Below are 19,262 nucleotides of genomic sequence, written 5' to 3'. Positions count from 1 at the left end.
TGGTCCGAGATCATTCTGCACATATATGGATCGAAGCTAGAATGTTCTCGAACCAGACAACATTCCCCTGAACATCTCATCACTAGTATCCTTGAGGGGTTTGAAGAAGTGGATCTTGATGTCTCCATGCATTGATGTTTCAAGGAGACTTATATATACACATGTGTTTGTGTGAAGGAGAGAAGGGAAGGGGGATAAGGGATTTCTTTTTTGACAATTATTTCCACTTTGTACTTTCATGCTTTTCACACACTGGAATTCAAACAAAATCACCATTTTTGTCACACAACCTTTTCATCTTATAACTAACTTGTACTCCTACTATCAAACAAAATTTACTTACCAAGTCGCACCTAATTTTGTACGTACCGTGTTGGAAAACGATAAATATATTCGAGCATTGACCAAAATGAGTATATGTATATATATTTCCACGTAATTTATTACAATTTCCGTGTCAAAATTTCCGGTGCGGAAATGTAGGCTCGATCGGGCCATATTTGCAACTCGCTGCAAAAAGATCAGGCCGTTTTTGCAATATTTCAAAGGTCGTTCTATTTTTTGCAACACGGGCCAAAGGTCAGCCGTATACTATAATTAACCCTACTCTCCAATAAAAATGATCATAGTCTATATGGGTTCAATGTTATGCCATTTTCAGCTCAATGTGTAAACATTACACAGATCAAAAGCATGTTATTTTCGGGAAATGCTCCATGATCAGTCTTATCAGCAAAAAAGAAGTTATTAGTACTAAAGATTGTTTCTTTATATTTAATCAGTAATAAACAATTAAGAGAAATTATTGTGTGAAGAGTGTTACTTCTACATTCCACTAATAGTAAAAAGCAGTGAGTTTAGGCAGAAGTAGACAACATTCATAAATGAAGCCGTTATTTACCAATTTCGAGTGATTCCAACCTTAAAGATGAAGCAACAAATAAATGGTGCATGTGGTGGTTAAGGATGTCTCCATAAAGAAGAGTACTTATAAAGAGAATTAATTAAGTAGGAGAAGAATGAATCTTTCTTGAACATGCTCTAGTATGCTTTCTGAAGATGTAAATTTTGGTTAGGGGTGTAATCGAACCGAGTCGAGTGCTTTAGTGTTCATATATTATCGAGCCCGTATTATCTCATAGTGAAATTAGAGTTATAATTCAATAAAGTAATCTCTTCCAAAATTATATTCTGGATCGGCCATTGTCAAAAATGATAGATACATCAAACTCAACTTCTCTACCTTTGAAAATGACAAAATCTACAAATATCTATGTAAAGGGGTTTGACAAAGTCATGTGGGAAGAAAGATCAATGTTGGGCTGTTCATGAATTGCAAACACTATTAAAAAGTTTGTTGAAATTAAAGTGGTCCAAATCATGTCATAACCTAATTAGTGTCTACCTACATAGTGAACATGAGCATATCACCCCACATGTCATGTAAATGCTTTTCTTGTGATGCTTGTTAAAACTATAACATGCAAGTAGGGTTCTAGCCGGTTCCGGTTCCAAGGGGAGTGGAATCGTAACCGGACTGACAACCCTATTTATGGTCTAGTTTTGAATCGAAAACTTGCCATTTCAGTTTATGTTCAAAATTGGTGGGTTTTTTCATGATTTTCAATATTTTTTGCCAATTATTTCGAGTTTTGAGCCAATTTTTTCTTTTTCTTTTTTTGCCAATTTTTTTGGACTGCGACCGCCGGTTCATGGTTAAACAATGTTAAAACACTGGTGGTCCAGTTAAAACCTAACAATTCTACACACAATGTCCTAAATAATAAATGCTAATGAAGGGAACTACTATAAATTCCTACATTCGTCCCACATTAAATGTCACATTTATTGTGAGCGCGAGTTTTAAGAAATGTAAAGAAAAGTAGGTTGAATAAGTTAGTGGACTATGAGTCCCACTTATATATATTAGTTTTATAATAAAATGTAAGTACAATTGGTTGGTGGAATGCTTTAGTAAAAGTGAAATGTGACTCTTATTGTGGGACGGACTGAAAAGGCAAAATGTGACATTTATGTGGGACGGAGGTAGTAATTGACTATCGTCGATGGAATATTCCAATGCAGATTACCGTAATTCCGTTGACAACCAACCAAATCCAATATTCTTCTACTCGGTTAGGCTCGACTCATATACAAACCTAGTTAGGATCCTGATAATTAGCTAAGGAAACAAATAGAGGCAAACGATGAAGACACTATATCTTAGTTGATTTCACACTTCCCCTCCAACCATTAATTATAAGATGTAGGGGATATTTCACTGATTTTTATAGACATATGGATGACAATAAAGTGCGGTTCAGTTGGTAAGACGTTTTTCCTTCAACCGAGATCAGAGGTTCGAATCATCACGAGTAGATGGGAAATCATTGTTGATTCTCTTTAAAATAAATTGTCATCACGAGTAGATGGGGAATCATTGTTGATTCTCGTTAAAATAAATTGTAGACAGATGGAAATGAAAATATTTGGGCTATGATGTTGGGCTTACATATGAGCTACCAATTTTCTAGGTTTTTTAGATTTGGGCCTTTTTATGCAAATTGAATATGGATTAACAAAGCGGGAACTCCTCTCTCTCTCTCTCTCTCTCTGTAAAAGCTTCCTCGACACACCGCCAACAGCAAGCTCGCAGAAATTCATCATCGAGAAAAATGGAAACGCCGAAGCACACATGCTTGAAGCTCCAATTACCGATGGGCGGCGGCGTACCTGAACCCGTTTTTGTGAAGGGTACCTGGTACCCGACCCGATTCGACATTTCCGTAACCGACGGCCTCCAGGCTTGGACTTGCCATGGTAGGTACACTAATGGTAGCCAAATTTGTTGAATTTATTTATTGATTTGATTATTTTTTGTATGCGGGAAAGCTACTGAGGAAGAGGTGATGGAGAGAGCGTCGTGCTGGGACCAAACGGCGCCGTACTACATTGACTTGGCCGAGAGGTATCTCGGCTTTCAGCAGGTATTCCGTGTCTAGTTTGATAGAACCAGGAGTGGGAGATGGAGTCGATTAGTTGACTAAGTAGAAAAATTAGACTTCTAAATGAGTTCAGCCTTTTCCTTTTCTAGTAAAGCTACTACGTACCTTTTCTATTTAGAAGCTTTTTCTTTCACAACTCTTTCTGTCATAACGGAAAAAACCTCATGCGGATCTAAGCTCTCGAAAAACCTTCCTTCTTCTACTATTGATCTTGTCGGTCAGTATATCTGCTGCAGATCCAATTCTATTTTCTTTTGGCAGGAGTTCTTTATATATGTGCAAAATTGTCACTTGCTTAGTTTTTTTATAGATCTTGTGAAAACTAACTGTAGACTACATGCACACAAACTCTATCCTCTCTCACTCTCTTACACAAAAGAACAAACTATGATCGCTGTTGATATGGTTCTCTTTTTTGAATAGGAGGAGGTTGTATGGAAATCGCAGTCGTTTGACAAGCTCAAACTGGAGGCTGAAAAGTGCCTAGCACAAAGTGAGAAACTCAGCAGTGAGAAATCAGAGTTTGAATCTGAAATATATGGAAAGGTACAATTTCCAGGCTCCTGACCGTGACTGCGTCTCCCTCAACCGTCTCCTATATATTTTATATTTTTTGTCTTGTGAGTGTTACAAGTGTAATCATAATTTTTGCCATAACATGTCAATTTTTCTTGCAGTTTGTTCAGGTCTTGAACTCAAAGAAAGCAAAACTGAGAACGCTACGCAATAGGCTCTCCAAAAAGCCCTCAGCTGAAAATTCCCCTCAAGAAGAAGTGTCCTCAGATAGTGGTGAAGAAAGTGAAAAAGAACAAGTGTCCTCGGACAGGACTGAGAGGATGAAGAAGATGAAGAGGACCCAGCAAAAGATGGTGGCGTTTCCTCTTCTAAAAACGCCCCAACCTCTAAGCCCCGCGGTAGAAAAAGGAAGTAAGAGAGCATAGGGTTTGTGATATTGTATGTACATTGAAAAAAAACTCCGAATTGAAATGAAATTTACTTCTCATACTTGCAAATATTACAAGAAATTATACATGAATGGATACATTCATCTCACGAGAGTGAAAGCAAAAACAAACATATCAAGGAATAGTATTCCATCACGATCTAGTGAAACTGGTGGCAATGGGGATGACAACAAGAAGAATAATGGCTAGCAGCAGTATGATCCCGATGCACAAGCATCGCCGGCTGCTCCTCTGGTGATCCTTCGCAACCTTGAGGTTCTTCGCTCCAGCGCTCACATACTGCTGCGCGTTCATCACGTGGTGCTCGATGTCGTCCATCTGCTCGCCCTGCGCCTCCACCATCACGGCCATGTCGAGGAATATCTGGTGCAGCTCCAGCAGGCTCTTCTCGATCTCCTTGGCTGCGTCGTGCCGGTCCTGTATCTCCACCACCGTCTCCACCACCTTCCCCCTCCCGTGCTCCTGGATGGCCCTAGACAGCAGCTCCTCCCCGCCGTTCCCGTCGCCGCCGGAGATGATCTTCTCGATGACCTCGTCGTCGGGATGCTCCCCCGTGACGGTGAAGTAGCGCCTCCCGACGTTCTCCTTGTACTCGGTCATCATCCGCTGGCGCAGCGCCTGGAAGTCCATCATCAGCTCCTTGAGCTTCTTCCGGAGGCCGTTGGTGACGGCGGAGCGGGTGCGGTCGACGGGGGTGCCCTCCTTGCAGCCGGAGAGGCGGCGGTTGAGGGCGTTGGAGCGGTCCATGTCCTCGAGGCGGGCGCGGATGGCGCGGGCCCGCTTGAGGACGGAGAGGATGTCGGCGTTGACGGAGGCGCGGAGGGACTTGAGGGCGTCGGGGTTGTGGAGGGACTTGCCCTCGTCGTGGGAGGCTTGGAGGCGGGCGAGGGTGTCTCGGATGGCGGCCATCTCTTGCTTGACTTGCTCGGCTTCTTCGAGGAAGGAGGTGAGGTTGGTGTCGATGGGGGTCGTCACGCCCATTTCGAGGTCGAGGTCTTTCATGGCTTCCTTCTTTAGATCGACGTAGCTCGTGAAAGATTTGGTCATCAGATCGTTCATCTTGATTTGCTTGTGTGTGTGTCTGTGTGTGTGTAAAGAGAGAGAGAGAGAGAGAGGTGATTGGTGGAATGAAGTGAGAGAGCAGTACTGAATATATTTGAATAGATTGAGATTTAAATTGGAATAGCCGTTGAAGTTGAGGAAGCAACGGCTAGTTTATTTGAAGCCGACAATATACTTTTCATCTGGCAATTCTATCGGATCCGATGAATGTATTTAATATCGTAACCGATGCAAAAATGTATTTTAATAAAATGTTTTTTTTGTATATTTACTTTTGTTTTTATACTTGATGGTGCGTATTAATTTTATATTTTACTTATTACTCTATAATTTTAAACAATTTAAAAAATAGTTAATTAAAGTAATTTGCAAAATTAATAATGTTACATTTGTTCTTTAAAAATAACGACTATTTTCATTATGGCACGTCTCTTAAAATTATGCATTTCTAATTTAAGAAAAGTTTTTTTTTCTCTCCAGTGATGTACTAGAACTAATTCTCCATTAACAAGACTTTAATAATTTTTTCTTTTGGTCTCTTGTTTTACTAATTGTGCGTTAAAATCTATGCCGTTTTAAAAGTTGCTATTTTCAAAGGACGGATGTTGTGTAAATTTAGATTAAATGAATGTGATGTTGACAAATATTGCTCACATGAGATATATACCACCATATCATTTCTTTTATAAGTGTATTTGCTTTTAATATTTGATTTAAAAGAAAAAGAAAAGCTGCAGAAAAGTTTGGATGCTAATCCATCTATAAATATCGGTTGACGGATATTTTCAAACGGAATAATTTCTTCTATTTTCTTTGATTACAGATGTACCGAACACGCCTTTAGCAGAATCCGACTAATCATGCTCGACCAAGTTTGCGAATTAAGGTCAAAGTCTTCTAGTGACCTTAAGGTCACCCCATTGCGCGTTGGTAGAATAATTACTTTATTAATTACTGCTCCGTACTTATATAATGGATTTGTGCATCAAATGACACGGAATACTATAATTGATCATAAAATGTGTATAATTTAGCTGATTTATTTTACAATTATTCATTAAGAAAATGTTGTTCTTTATGAAAAAAAGAACAATATTAACCTTAAAATCAAGTATCATGGCTATAATTCAACATTGTTCAGCGACAATTTACATCAAACTTGACCCCAACTCTCTGAAGCACCAGCCAGACTCACAGCATTCATTCGAACGGAGTTTTATCTCCCATCCTATTTCTCCAACTAACATGTTTGATAGAAGTGAGGATCATCACCATATATAACAACACAAGATGGAAAGATAACGACCGGATTGATCATCGATAGCATGCCTCAAGTAGCACGAAACCTGACTGAGAGACATCAGCAAAATCAATCACCAGATTAGTCCAGCTGCTTTGTCCAATCGAAGGGTTGCCAGTCCTTCACAAAACTGGCAACTGCTTGCTTTTGTGTCTCGACAGACTCCTTCCTCCTACGTCCATGCATATCTTCAGCTGGCAGTTGCAGCATGCCCCGGACTACATTGAGGCCAAAGTTGCCTGGAAAATCCTTTTCATCGTCTATTACGTGGACAAATCCCTTGCTCAGTCCAAATTCAACATGAAAATATGGGAAGTTTTTGGGGATTGAACCACGCAGTCCCTTTTCGCTTGTGTCAATGAGCTTCTTAGCATTGTGTTGACTCCATTCATCTTCAGCTTCGTCGATTGCCTGCAGCATATTATACATTTCGAAAATAAGTATCTCGGCAAATTTTCAATCATTTGCAGAAGCATCAAAACTATCAACCTGATGCAACTATAACTAGACTTAAGAAGACGTCACATAAAAGATGATCAATATGCAAGGTAAACAAACCAATCCCTAAATTTCAGAAGTCTCTGATACACATTTGGTAAGAAGGAATATCACATAAAAGATTATCAATATGAGATGAACTGACCTTCTTGAAGTAAAGAGGTGCCTGCTTAGCAATATCCCGGGGCACAGGTATGCATTCAACCAAACAATGCCGTCTTTGTCGTGCCAACCCCACTACAGTCTCAAAGAAAACTACATCTTTCTCCTGCTTTGCAAACATCATTATCAAGCATTTTTTGAAATTCCGTATTTCATCCCACACATTATTATCAACAGTTCTCGTGGAAATCTCGTGCTGTAAGAGTGAAATGAACAGGCATAAGGTAACAATCAATAACAGACATCAGTGCAAAACTTAGATTACAATCTAGTCAGAATACAATATCAACAACTTTAGGATGGGAAACTTTTGCTCTTGGAAGTGATGAGTAATGAGTGAAAAATTAACAAAATGTGGTTAGAATCAAAGCACACACAGCAGCATAGTCTAATCGAGGATGTTTGGTTGACAACTTGTAGAACATCAAGGAACTGACAGGATGTGTTTGATCAGGGATCCAGAAAAATAAATCTCCCAATTCTTCACCTCCAACAAGTTTTTGAACATTTAATTTAATTATCAATTCTTAAACAAATCCTCTCAATGCCTCTCCCGATTCTCAAACCTTTTAAGAAAACCTCTGATGTCATGTAATTGAGTTTCCGTTGCTCAGAAAAGGATTCTAGAAGAAGTTAACACAGGCAAAGAAAAAAAAGCTCTTTTCTTAACTTAATCTAAACTCCTTAAATTGCAAATATTTTATAATGACTGGCAGTTAATTCATATAAGCAAAAATTCTCATAAGTCAAAACCAGAAAAGCTGTGAAGCAAAAATTCATACAGAAAAAAAAAATTGATTCACTTTGAAGTTACCTGCAACGTCAAAATGCAACAATGACCTGGGACGACTGGTTGCTGATGAGGCACCGCCAAATAGGTAAAGTTTGCAATGGAAATCACTAGATGTTTGGGCCTTGATGGATTTTCAAAACAAAATTGGCAGCGCTCCTGCTGAGTTAAAATGCGGTTTGCCGAATTAGTGATCTCAGATGACTTGCGACTGCTATCCCCTCCTTTCTTCCGAGTCTTTTTCCGAGGACCATCGTCATAGTCATATTCTTCATCAGCTTGATTAGATATGCTGAAACGTTGATTCTGCGCGATTCTCTGAGCTAGATGCAAATCACCATCATCCTCTTTCCTCTTTTGCCTAGCTGATACATCATGCATAATATACCTAACCAAATATGTAACCAATTAGGATGTAAGAGGCAGATGAAAAGGTTTAAAACCAAACGCCAACAGATTAGGATTCGAGAATGAGGCATAAAATGAAAATTCACCTGCTTGTGGTTCCATCAATTTGTGGTCTACTTGATTCATTACCAGCATCCTGTTTTCCTTTGATATTCTCAGCTTCCTTCTGAATAAGGGGTCAGACATCAGACATCAATTGGAAAAACAAAAAGAACATAGAAAAGTTTAAACTGTCAAACCAAGCCTGCAACTAAGGTAAAACCATAGAGGAAAAGAAATGTGGATGCATAGTAAAAGATTCACTTGTTAAGCCTTCTACTGATTTCTAATAACAAAACTAATTTACGTCACTACGTGGACCAAACTACAAGCCAGAGTTTCAGAAGTATATCGACATGATTGAGAAATACCATATGCTTATCCGAGGACATCGGTAATAGGAGCAATTAATGAGATACATAATGACCCATTGAAGAATGAAAAAAATTATTACCATCAGTTTTTCCGCTTCTTCGTGCCTTCCCTTCAAACGAAGTTGCAAGGCTTTGGCAGCCAACTGATTTGCACTCATGGGAGGCCCCAATGTTCCAACATCCTCTTTATTTTCTCTAAATGCAAAATCAACTGAAGCAGAAGAGTCTGCTCTTGCTTCAGACTTTGAAGAACTGCTCTGATCTACACTTTTCTCCTCCTTATTCATAAATGCGGCCATAAAATTTCCATCATTAGAAAACTTATTTAAATTAGACATAGCAGCAGAGACAAGAGCACTATCTTCAGCTGACATTTTGTTCCTTTCACGCTTTCCCCAAGATAAAGAATCATGAACTTTGGGCATTTTCATTTTAGAATGCCGAGGGGTTATGTCCTTTCTGTCAATCTGACAAATATCGTTAGACAAAAAAAAAGTCAGCGTATAGAGACCATATCTTTTAGTTCAACAAGACATAATCACAATTTGTGTAGCCTTGAGAAGGAACATAAAGCTACGAGTATCATGAGTTCAATCATATAACGATAAAAAGCAATCCACCTGATTTTGTTTATGATGATTTAAACAAAATGGTAAATTAGAGTTTCGGGTTAGATTCTTTATTGAAAAAAATGCAATCATGTTTCACCAAAAGTATATAAGTTTAACGATGTAATGAAAAATGAGGAGCCAATACCTTTTCAGCACTATTGCTTTCTACATCTAGATTCTTTTTTTCTTCTTTCATCAACCCTTTTCTCCTGTGATTTATGGCTTGAAGATGGGCATGAGTTGATGCAACATCACGAGAACCCACAGAAGCTGCAAATTGACCCATAGAACCCCAACGTTCTTCAACAACCTGTAAAAGTGTAAAAAACAACTGAATTAAAGATTACGCAAAATGATTGAATAGACAGCCTACTGTTCCAATGTTCATACCTGCTGAAGGTTCCGTCCTTCACGGGCTGCTTGCTCTTTTGATCTTTTCAAAGCTTTAAGCCTCCAGCTAGCACCTCCATCACCAACAACTGTAGTAGATTGCCCAGCCTTACTATCAGATTCTTCAGGATAACCACTCCCATTATCTTTCAGGTATGGATTCAATTCTCTAGGATTATCCTTCTTTATCTTCAGATCACAAAACAGTTCAAATAAAAAAAGATGAAGTTCATGAGCTGAAGTTCGATGACATCAACTATAATCAAAATAACATATGTGGCACAAAAACCTGGAAGGGCCAACACGTTACTATCAGAAATATTTCTTTTACTTTGCTAATCATAATATCTACTGAACATAACATTCTTTAATGGTTTCATTTTAGTTCTTGAAGCAAGAGCTGACATAAGTTAGGAAGTATACCTCTTCAACTGAAGCTTCTTCTGGCTCAACAAGAGAGGACTTATTAGAGATCTCATCAGAACTATTCTTTGGCCGAAGCATCCATCCCAATCCGGTTTCTTCTCGTAAAAGGTCTGAACTTTGTGATTGAGATCCTTTACTACCAGCTGATATAAAAGGCCAAGCAGATTTAGAGAGATCACACACATACACATACACACCAAAAAATAAAATCCTAAAAATATTGTAAGAGTAAATACTAATTTATACGTACTGGTCAGTTTATTTTCCATTTCCCCTCTATGATGTCCCCTTTCTTCACCTGACCTTTCACTTTCAGAATCACCACTTGATTTATATTCTGATGAATAGTCTCTTCTCCGACTCTTAGCCTTCTTCTTTAACTTACTTCTGTGCTCATGCTTCTTTTCTCCTTTTCGATTCTTATGCCTCTTAGGATCATGTCCTTCACTTTGGCTATCACTTTCATCAGAAAATGAAGACAAATCCTCATTTGAATCATACCACTTCTTTTTCTTTCTAGATCCACTCTTTATTCTTTCAGTGCCTTCATCATCAGAGCTACTATACCGGGAATGTTTACTTTTTTTTCCAAGCTTTTCCTTGGAACTTCCTGATTTTCTTTTCTCTTTTCTTGAGCTGTAGGACTTCCCATCTTTTTCCTTAAATACAAACCAAGCAAAAAGTTAGGAATACAAAATAAAAACTTTCTTATACATGGTGATGACTGTATACGATAGTACCCAATACATGAGGTAAGCATTTGAATTGCATATCATATGAAGCTGATAAAAGCACAGAAATGCATAACCAACAAGGATAGTTAGCTACACTATGGGACAAATTTATTTGGGAGGATATTGTGCTATAAACTTATTTAAAGCACACAAGCGGTAAAATAGCACTTTGATGACACTTACTTCATCAATATGATCCCGTGGTATGAACTTCAATCCAGAAAACATAGTTCCTCCCGAAAATGTCAATTCAGAAAGCTACAGAGAAATAAAGCAAGTTAATTGCTAAGTTAATAAAAAGCAGTACAGTATACTAGCCTTATACGAAACAAGATGAAACAATAATATCAGCAAACACAAGAAATCCACAGCTTCTATCAGTCATTGGGTTTTTTACCTTTGAGAAAAAGACAGACAACATAAAAAGCTAACTATAAATTGCTGAACCAATAAGGGGCTTGTTAAGCCCTTAACTACAGCCTAGTTGGTGGAGTTGATGGCTAGTGACTAATAAAATTGAGCTCAATTCCAATAAGTTTACAGCTTTGTATCCCCAATTAAATTTCTCCAAAAACCTATATAATTTCACACTTTCAAATAGTTAGGTTAAGTTATCAAACACTGCTGTATTCAAATTGTGTCAAAACAGATCTAATTTAACAGAGATAATTACCAAAATGCAGTCAAATAAATCATAATGTGGTCTCAAATTGTCATCTTCATCACACTCCATTCCACCGAAACTAAAACATACAAGTATTCCAAAATCGATTGCAAACTAGCAAATCCATAACCCGGCCATAGCCGCCCCCGCCCACATGCTATGTCTATTGTATCGAGAGACTTAATATCTATTGTATTGAAAGGCTTAATTTTTGTTGTAATTTGAGATGAGAGAAAAGAGTGAATGAAATTACCTGAAAGACGAACTGCGGCGAAGAAAAAATTGCAGGAGGAAAAAAAATTACGTTTTCGTTTTCACGAAGAAGAATACGATTAATTGGGTTTATCTTATATGGAATTTGATTTTACTACTTTACACATTCAAAAGGTAATTACTATTCTGTTTTGGTTAATGGTATTATTAATTTATTTTATTTAAATATCTGTATTACTTAATTAAATGGCTTCACTTAATTAAATTAACTGTATTCACTTAAATTAAATGATGATACTACTATTAAACTTAAATAAAACAATTAGAATATACTCCCTCCGTCCCATTAAATATGCAACATTTGTTTTTCGGCAAGAGATTTTGTGTAGTGTTGTTTTGTGAGTTAGTGAAGAGAGAGTAAAGTAATAGAGAAGAAAAAGTAGAGAGAGTATTGTTACTATTTTTAGAAACGTTTCATTTTTATTGGAAAAGACCAAGAAGGAAAACGTTTTATTTCTAATGGGACAAATGGAGTACTTATTTGAATTCATAAAATCAAATTAATGACAAATAACAAATTACAACAATTAGTACAAACAAATTACAACCCCAAGTACTTTAGTTTCATTTTGTGATGTCCACGAAATAAAATGTCTCATCTCTAAAAATAGAAAATTTCTCTTTACTTATTTTTTCTTTATAATTCTCTTACTTTACTTATTTTTCTCCTTATCTTTATTACCGTATCAATTTCTCATTAAAATCATACCGTTTACAAATTGAACTAGGAGTATTTTTTATGGATACCTTACTAGATTTTTTAATTTGATTGCAGATTTTTATTTTAAGTTCGATTTAATTTTTAAAATTTAGACAATAATAAATTGAATTAAAGTTTAGTCCCGCTCCGAATAAACGATTTAGGTGGGCGATTTGCAGAAGGGCGATATGCCGAAAACAGAGAAATTTTCTTTATTTTTTTGTTTTCCATCATTACCCAATGGGCCGGCCCAAAATAAAGATGATTTTGTTTTCTAAGTTTTTCATTCCTAGATTTTATGATGAATATATTCTTTTATAGTACTACAACTTATTTTCCTAATCTTTTTAATTTATTCTTTTTAAACTTGCCTATATTATTTTCTCATTTTTTATTTTTATTCACGGACAGCCTCACATCACTTTCTTTATTTTCATGCCTTAATCGTTTCACTTGACAAAGAGTATTTATTTGTAACAACTCCTTGTTATTTAATGTGCTTGTTCGTCGATTTTATTTTGTGTATTTGTTCGCTATTCTCATTTCTCACAAAATGTGGAATTCTCACGGATTCTTCTCATTCATGGCAGAGGTTGATTTGAGACGATACGTTAGATAAGACATTTTTTTATCATTCAATCAAGTCCACAAGGTAAATGAGAAACATTATTAATTAAAAAATATTCACTTTAACTCTACTTAAAAATTATACCATTATAAAAAAGCGAGATGTTTATATCACCCCTACAAAACTATGTTTATATCAATAGTTAAATATTCGGAAGCAATTGTGACGAACATGTAAATGTGCCGTTGACAAAGCCTACCACAGATAATAATTGTTGATACTCATTCCGTCTGCCATTAGAAGTCTCATTTGAGTTCAACATTCGTTTTAAGAAATACTTTCTCCGTCCACTATTAGGAGTCATATTTGAGTTTGACACGTGTTTTAAAAAATGCAAAGGAGAGTGGGTAAGAAAAGATAGTTGGAATATGGGGCTTATTTTTATATAGAGATATTGACACCTGATATCATGGAACTTTGAAAAAAGTTGGATTTTTCCCACGAACTACAAAACAATATCACAAACTTTACCACGAGTTTGTTATTTCCCAACAGTGCCAAAATTCTGGTTATATTAATAGATTAAAGAACAAATTTGGAGGGTGTGCTTTAAGAAAAACTATTCTCAAATATTGAAAATCATGAAACTCTCGAAGTTGTTGTCGAGAAATTACGAAAAAAATCAGTATCATGACATTATTTGCCAGAATTTTTTCATTGGTGGGAAATAACAAACTCGGGGTTAAGTTCATGATATTATTTGCCAATTTCAAAGTTCGTGGGAAACCCAACTTTTTGAAAGTGATGTATACCTACCATTTATAGTAAAAATGAATCGGGACTCCTAATGACGGACGAACTAAAATAGTAAATCGAGACTCCTAATGGCGGATGCAAGGAGTATAAAAGAAAGTGGGTGAGAAAAGATAGTGAAATGTGTGACTTATTTTTTATATACTCCCTCCGTCCCAAGTTACCTGAGTCGTATTTCATTTTGGGTTGTCCCAAGTTACTTGAGTCATTTATCTTTTTAACCAAAATCAAAACATCTAATCACACTTACTTTATTCTTTGTTTTACTTTATCATCTCTTACTTTATTCTCTTTTTTACTTTATTTAACTCACTAAACACAATTTTCTTAAATCTCGTGCTGAAAAAAAGCCTCAAGTGACATATATAGGACGGAGGGAGTATTAGTTTTATAATAGAATATAAGTGTGATAAGTTAGTGGAAAGTGAGATATTATAGTAAAAGTGAGGTATATCTACCATTTATAGTAAAAGTAAACGGGAACTCCTAATGGCGGACCGAAGGAGTTCTTGATAAAGATATGACCGCCAGCTTTGGAGAATCCACGTTGGTTCCAATTAAGCTTCTAATTACGTAATTAAGTTTATTACATAATTCGAGATTAGTGCGCATTTAATATTAATTAACTTTCCAGCTAGCCCACTCTATATTTTGCCTAACTTATTATTTTTTGAGTATACGTATCAAATACACAGGTTAAAATAGTATAGTACAGTTATAGTATTTAGATTTACGTATCCGTTTCTATTTTTTTGACTGTGTATGGTGAAAGTATTTTCGTTTTAATTTCCAAGACATTTGCTAATCGAATGTAGTTAAGAATTGAGTCGAACTGAGGATTAATCAAATTGATTTTTATTACTTTAAATTGTACTCCGCATATAATATTATCAATTTTCTGAACATAATTAGTTAGTTTTTATGCCCAGAAATGTAGTAAATTTCTTTTCATAAATAGGAGATTATTTATGAAACTTATGCTAGAATGTTTGAGCTAATAATTAAGCCTAATGAAACGAAATTCAATTAACAAACTATTGCAGGGAAATTGAACGGCTTACTCATTTGCAAGTTGCATTTTAATTAATTTGTAATAATTTTTCATTGCTTGTTGTACTAGGTTCGATGATCAAACTTAATATGCATTTATAGCATTACTTTTAAATAGAAACGTTGATTTGCGAATAAAAAATTAATCGGAACATTTTTAATATAATGCTGGTCTAAAATCGATCATAATACAGCAAATTACAAATATACATATATACAAATTCATATTACAATGAATCAGCTGAAATCCATACAGATATATGGTATTAACATGATTACTACTTCACGTACGCCTTGTATTATTGTATATAATACACAAAAGGAATTAATTATAAAAAAATAACTTAACAATAAAATAAAATAATATTCCTATAATTCTTTGCCATATGCTTAAATTACCTACTTTAAAGTTTACAAAGCAAAGATCTTCATTTCTCTAGAGTCATTGCTCCAAATGAAGGCGGAGGGGCATGGGCGCGACGACGACCGGCAAAGTGCATTTCCTTGATGGGACATCCGGTGCCACCGCTGCTGCCAGGGATGTTAGTGCAGCTCGAATGGTCGGAGGGAGGGACGGGACCTCTTTCGAGGGAATTCATGAAAAGACTCATTGCTTCATCATGCAATAATAATCTGCTGCTTTGGCCCATCTCAAAGCATAAAAGACAGCTTAGAGCTAAAACTAGTGCAATATTGAAGTTCTTCATTTGTTAAAAAATGTGTGATTATTTGATGGTAGGGATACGAATATTTATACCGTGGAGGCAAAATGAGATTACTAATTTTCTAGTTGTTGATAGGTTTAATTGACTATTAACAAGTAAGAATTTTTGGGCTTTGATTGTTTTAAGTAATGAGTCATTCAGCATACCATATAAGATTTGAAATTTGGAAAAAGTTAGGATTTAATTTCAACTTAAGTATCCATTCTTGTTATTAATTTTGACCCCAACTTAACATTGGTTGGATGATTTATCTCAAAAACTAAATTTTCGATGACACAAAATCATTATTTTTAATTTAGTTTCTATTTCGAATGAATATAATTAGTTTATAGACTATACAACCTAATAAACATAGACATATTCACATGATTGATACGTAATTGTAATATTTGCAATAATTAATAAGCTAGTTTTATGTCTGGTTTTCCAAATAACTTACGTGATTAAATTAAATTAAGGGACTTTTTTCGTTGTTATAGTTGAATTTATAATACCATTTCAGAATCGAATACTGTTCAAATTCAAAGTAAACTTGTGTTCCAGGTTTCCACATATGACAAATTAGAATTCAAATGTCTAATTGCATCGTGCAAAGTAACAAATCTCAAAACAAAATCTAGCTATAAATCACAAAGAAAAAACAAAGTGTACAAATTATAGCCTTTATATTAGGGCCAACCATTTAAATTAAGCAAAACACAACTGCTTATACTTTGATTGTTTATTTTAATAGATTCTTATACAATTTTTTCATTTTAATAAGTCCTTATACTTTTATATTCGATATATTTCAATCCTTATTTAACGGAATGTGTTCCAACGCTTATAATTAAACAACAAATTTCCTCGTCTTTGTGCGCTATTTTAGGTTTTATTTTTAAATTTTTTGCCTTTTTAATTATATTTATGTTATGCTGATATTTTTCAACTAGGATATTAGATGGATTATATTTAAATAATTAATATATGCTGTGTTATTTTATAGCGGAAACCGTTAAATAAGGATTGGAATATATCGAATATAAAAATACAAGGATTTACTAAAACGAAAAAATTGTACAGGGATCTATTGAAATAAATAATCAAAGTACACGGACTTAAGGATGTGTTTTGCCTTTAAATTATGTCACGTGACATATTTATAAGATTTACTATTTTATACAATAAATGTAAATTAGGGAATCAACTTTTTTATACTCATGGAATAATCGACAATGTTATGTGTAGATTCATTGCTGTAATGTCATAGATATAATATATGTAATGAAATCAATTTATTGTTATAATGATGTAGATTTTATATTATTTAATGATATATGTGCCATTTCAGTGACAATGAACAAATCTAAAATATCTCAAAAAAAATAATTTTTTATGGTATAATTTTCTTTTAAAATAAAGTTTCATAAACTATACTCCATATGAAATGGCTTAGTTGCAATGTATATACTACCAAAAATGTAGTACTAATATATAAGTGTGTTTTTGAATTGTACTTAACGTGTGGTTTTGCTCTTTCTTAAGTGCATGTTTTAACGATTAAGTGCGTAAGAATACAAAAATTAAGATGCAATTACGTCACAATTTAAGATACAAAAGAGAGTGTCTCTAAGTTGGTGATAAATTGTTTTAATTTATTTGCGTCTTCTGATTTGGGTTGAGACACATAAATGAAAACATTTTTTAAAGTATTAGTAGTATATTTAAAGCTATAAGTAATTTTTTTTGAAGCCGTTTTTTAAGTGGTAGTAGTTCAATTACATTTTCCTTTTAATTAATACTCCTAGCTAGATTGAAAGGTTAATTCACCCAAAGTGCGTGAGCCGTGAGTAAATATAATCTCTAAAGATTTTAAAGTTTCAACTATAAACTCCAATTAGTTTTGATTAGGGGTGGGTAGGTACGGTATACCTTACCGAAACCACCATACTGTATACCTTACCGTTAATATGGTATGCAAAAAAGTCAACCTTTATCTTACCAAAGTTTTCAGTATACCGTATTTTCGGTATGACTAATTTTCATACCGATACCCGTACCTCATTTTCGGTATACCGTACCGAAGTTTGGTATACCATACTTTTGCGGTATACCTGACTTTCAACATCAATTAAAATAGAAAATCAGAGTTTTTAGAATATTAATTATATTTTATAATTTTATAAATAAATTAAATATAATTTATTCATAATTATATTTATGTTTCACAATAGATTTTATAATTTAAAAATATATAAAATATATTTTATATATAATTGTATTTATATTTTTGTGGTATATACCTTAGTTAACGGTATATACCTTAATTTCCGGTATATACCGAATTTCGGTATGCACCGGTATACCGCGGTATTTGAAAATTCATACCGTTACCTTACCGGAATCTTTCGGTAAGGTATCATACCGTACCGAAAGTCACGGTATACCGAAAATTCGGTATTTTCGATATTTTTTCGGTACGATAAGGCCGATATTTTGGTATTTCGATATTTTTCCCCGGCCCTAGTTTTGATAGATTGGAGTTTAAAAAATGGGAATAGGCCGACAAATGTGAATCTATGCAGGAATTATGAGACCAACTTGGATTTCCTAGTTAGGAAGTCTCTTGGAACTGTCATTATAGGAGTATATATTTCTTAATTTGTTTTCTTTCAACTTTGATAGTCTTAATTTTCTTTGAATAGAAAGAAAATAATGAGTTTCAAACTATGTCGTAGCACACAATTAAATATAAAATGATACTCCTTAACAACCACATTATGCATATACACTTATAAAAAGAAAATATTAATGAAATATCTGAAAATATATGATTATTTATTTAATCTCAATTTTGTAAATGTAAATTTAATCATTTAGACTTTAAAACATTGACTAATCATTAAAAAAGAATAATAAAATACAAATAATAAATTTTTGCCTTTAAATAATATTGATGAAAAACAAGGAAAAATAAATTGACAGTCATAATCTAATTGAGAATTTATGATAGAATGTAAGTATGTAAAAATAATCGAATGTTAATTAGAATTTTGAATTTATTATTTTTGTGACTGCAATAACTTGGAAAAAACGTCACTTATAGACGTATATTTTGGTGTAATTCAATTCAAAGTTGTTGTTTGAAATAATTTAATTTAAATATTTTCTTAAATAGGTCAATCTAAAGATGCAACTCACGAGTCCAAGACCATGACCCATGTTAAGACACCAATAAATAAAGCTTAATTGGGTGGTCAATCGACTTTTCCGTTTTTCGTAGCATATCACATAATTTTCACATGTTCTTGAAAACATTAATTAGTTGACTGTCGATCGATACTATTGGAAAAGTATAGCAACTGCCTATGGGAAGTTCATACTATGTGAAAATGAATACTGTTCCTGAAAATTTATTACTTATTTTTTTTTATTCGTTTCTAAAAATTTATCACCTTTCATTTTTCTCATTTTTATAGTGGACTCCACATCCACTAACTCATTTTCACCCACGTTTTATTATAAACTAATATATAAAAGTAGGATTCACATGCCACTAACTTTTTCAACTCACTTTCTGATTAGTACTCCCTCCGTCCTACAAAAGATGTCGCACTTTCCTTTTTAGTTTGTCACATAAAAGATGTCACATTTTCATTTTTGGAAAAAGTTCTCTCACATGAATATAAAAATAATATTTTCTCTCTCCATTTAACACACAAAATA

General features: G+C 34.4%; 3 protein-coding genes across 6 annotated transcripts; 1 reads left to right on the top strand and 2 right to left on the bottom strand.

The window, feature by feature from the left end:
- Positions 1-2,589: 2,589 nt before the first annotated feature.
- On the top strand, positions 2,590-4,010 carry LOC125185344 (DNA repair protein XRCC4-like). The gene is made up of 4 exons (XM_048081870.1): positions 2,590-2,820; positions 2,893-2,987; positions 3,429-3,551; positions 3,683-4,010. Exons 1-4 carry the CDS (start codon positions 2,676-2,678, stop codon positions 3,944-3,946), a joined length of 627 nt encoding a protein of 208 aa, XP_047937827.1. The 5' UTR covers positions 2,590-2,675; the 3' UTR covers positions 3,947-4,010.
- On the bottom strand, positions 3,987-5,106 carry LOC125204243 (syntaxin-related protein KNOLLE). The gene has a single exon (XM_048102846.1). It carries the CDS (start codon positions 5,027-5,029, stop codon positions 4,103-4,105), a length of 927 nt encoding a protein of 308 aa, XP_047958803.1. The 5' UTR covers positions 5,030-5,106; the 3' UTR covers positions 3,987-4,102.
- A 1,021-nt stretch (positions 5,107-6,127) lies between these two features.
- LOC125201619 (CWF19-like protein 2 homolog) lies at positions 6,128-11,775 on the bottom strand. Of its 4 annotated transcripts, none has more exons than XM_048099806.1 (11): positions 11,682-11,775; positions 10,948-11,022; positions 10,281-10,689; positions 10,028-10,173; positions 9,605-9,793; positions 9,360-9,524; positions 8,684-9,070; positions 8,277-8,356; positions 7,807-8,170; positions 6,976-7,188; positions 6,128-6,743 (listed from the first exon to the last, which is right to left on the bottom strand). In XM_048099806.1, exons 2-11 carry the CDS (start codon positions 10,990-10,992, stop codon positions 6,414-6,416), a joined length of 2,328 nt encoding a protein of 775 aa, XP_047955763.1. In that variant the 5' UTR covers positions 10,993-11,022; positions 11,682-11,775; the 3' UTR covers positions 6,128-6,413. The 4 variants fall into 4 exon arrangements, with proteins under 4 accessions (XP_047955763.1, XP_047955764.1, XP_047955761.1 ...); XM_048099807.1 differs by lacking the exon at positions 11,682-11,775 and adding an exon at positions 11,438-11,571 and having other exon boundaries at positions 6,976-7,098; XM_048099804.1 differs by lacking the exon at positions 11,682-11,775 and adding an exon at positions 11,438-11,571 and having other exon boundaries at positions 8,277-8,353.
- Positions 11,776-19,262: the final 7,487 nt, after the last annotated feature.

Source organism: Salvia hispanica, chromosome 1, assembly GCF_023119035.1.
Source record: "Salvia hispanica cultivar TCC Black 2014 chromosome 1, UniMelb_Shisp_WGS_1.0, whole genome shotgun sequence".
NCBI lineage: Eukaryota > Viridiplantae > Streptophyta > Magnoliopsida > Lamiales > Lamiaceae > Salvia > Salvia hispanica.
Note: the sequence above shows the minus strand (reverse complement) of the source record. Positions and strands in the feature narration are given on the sequence as shown.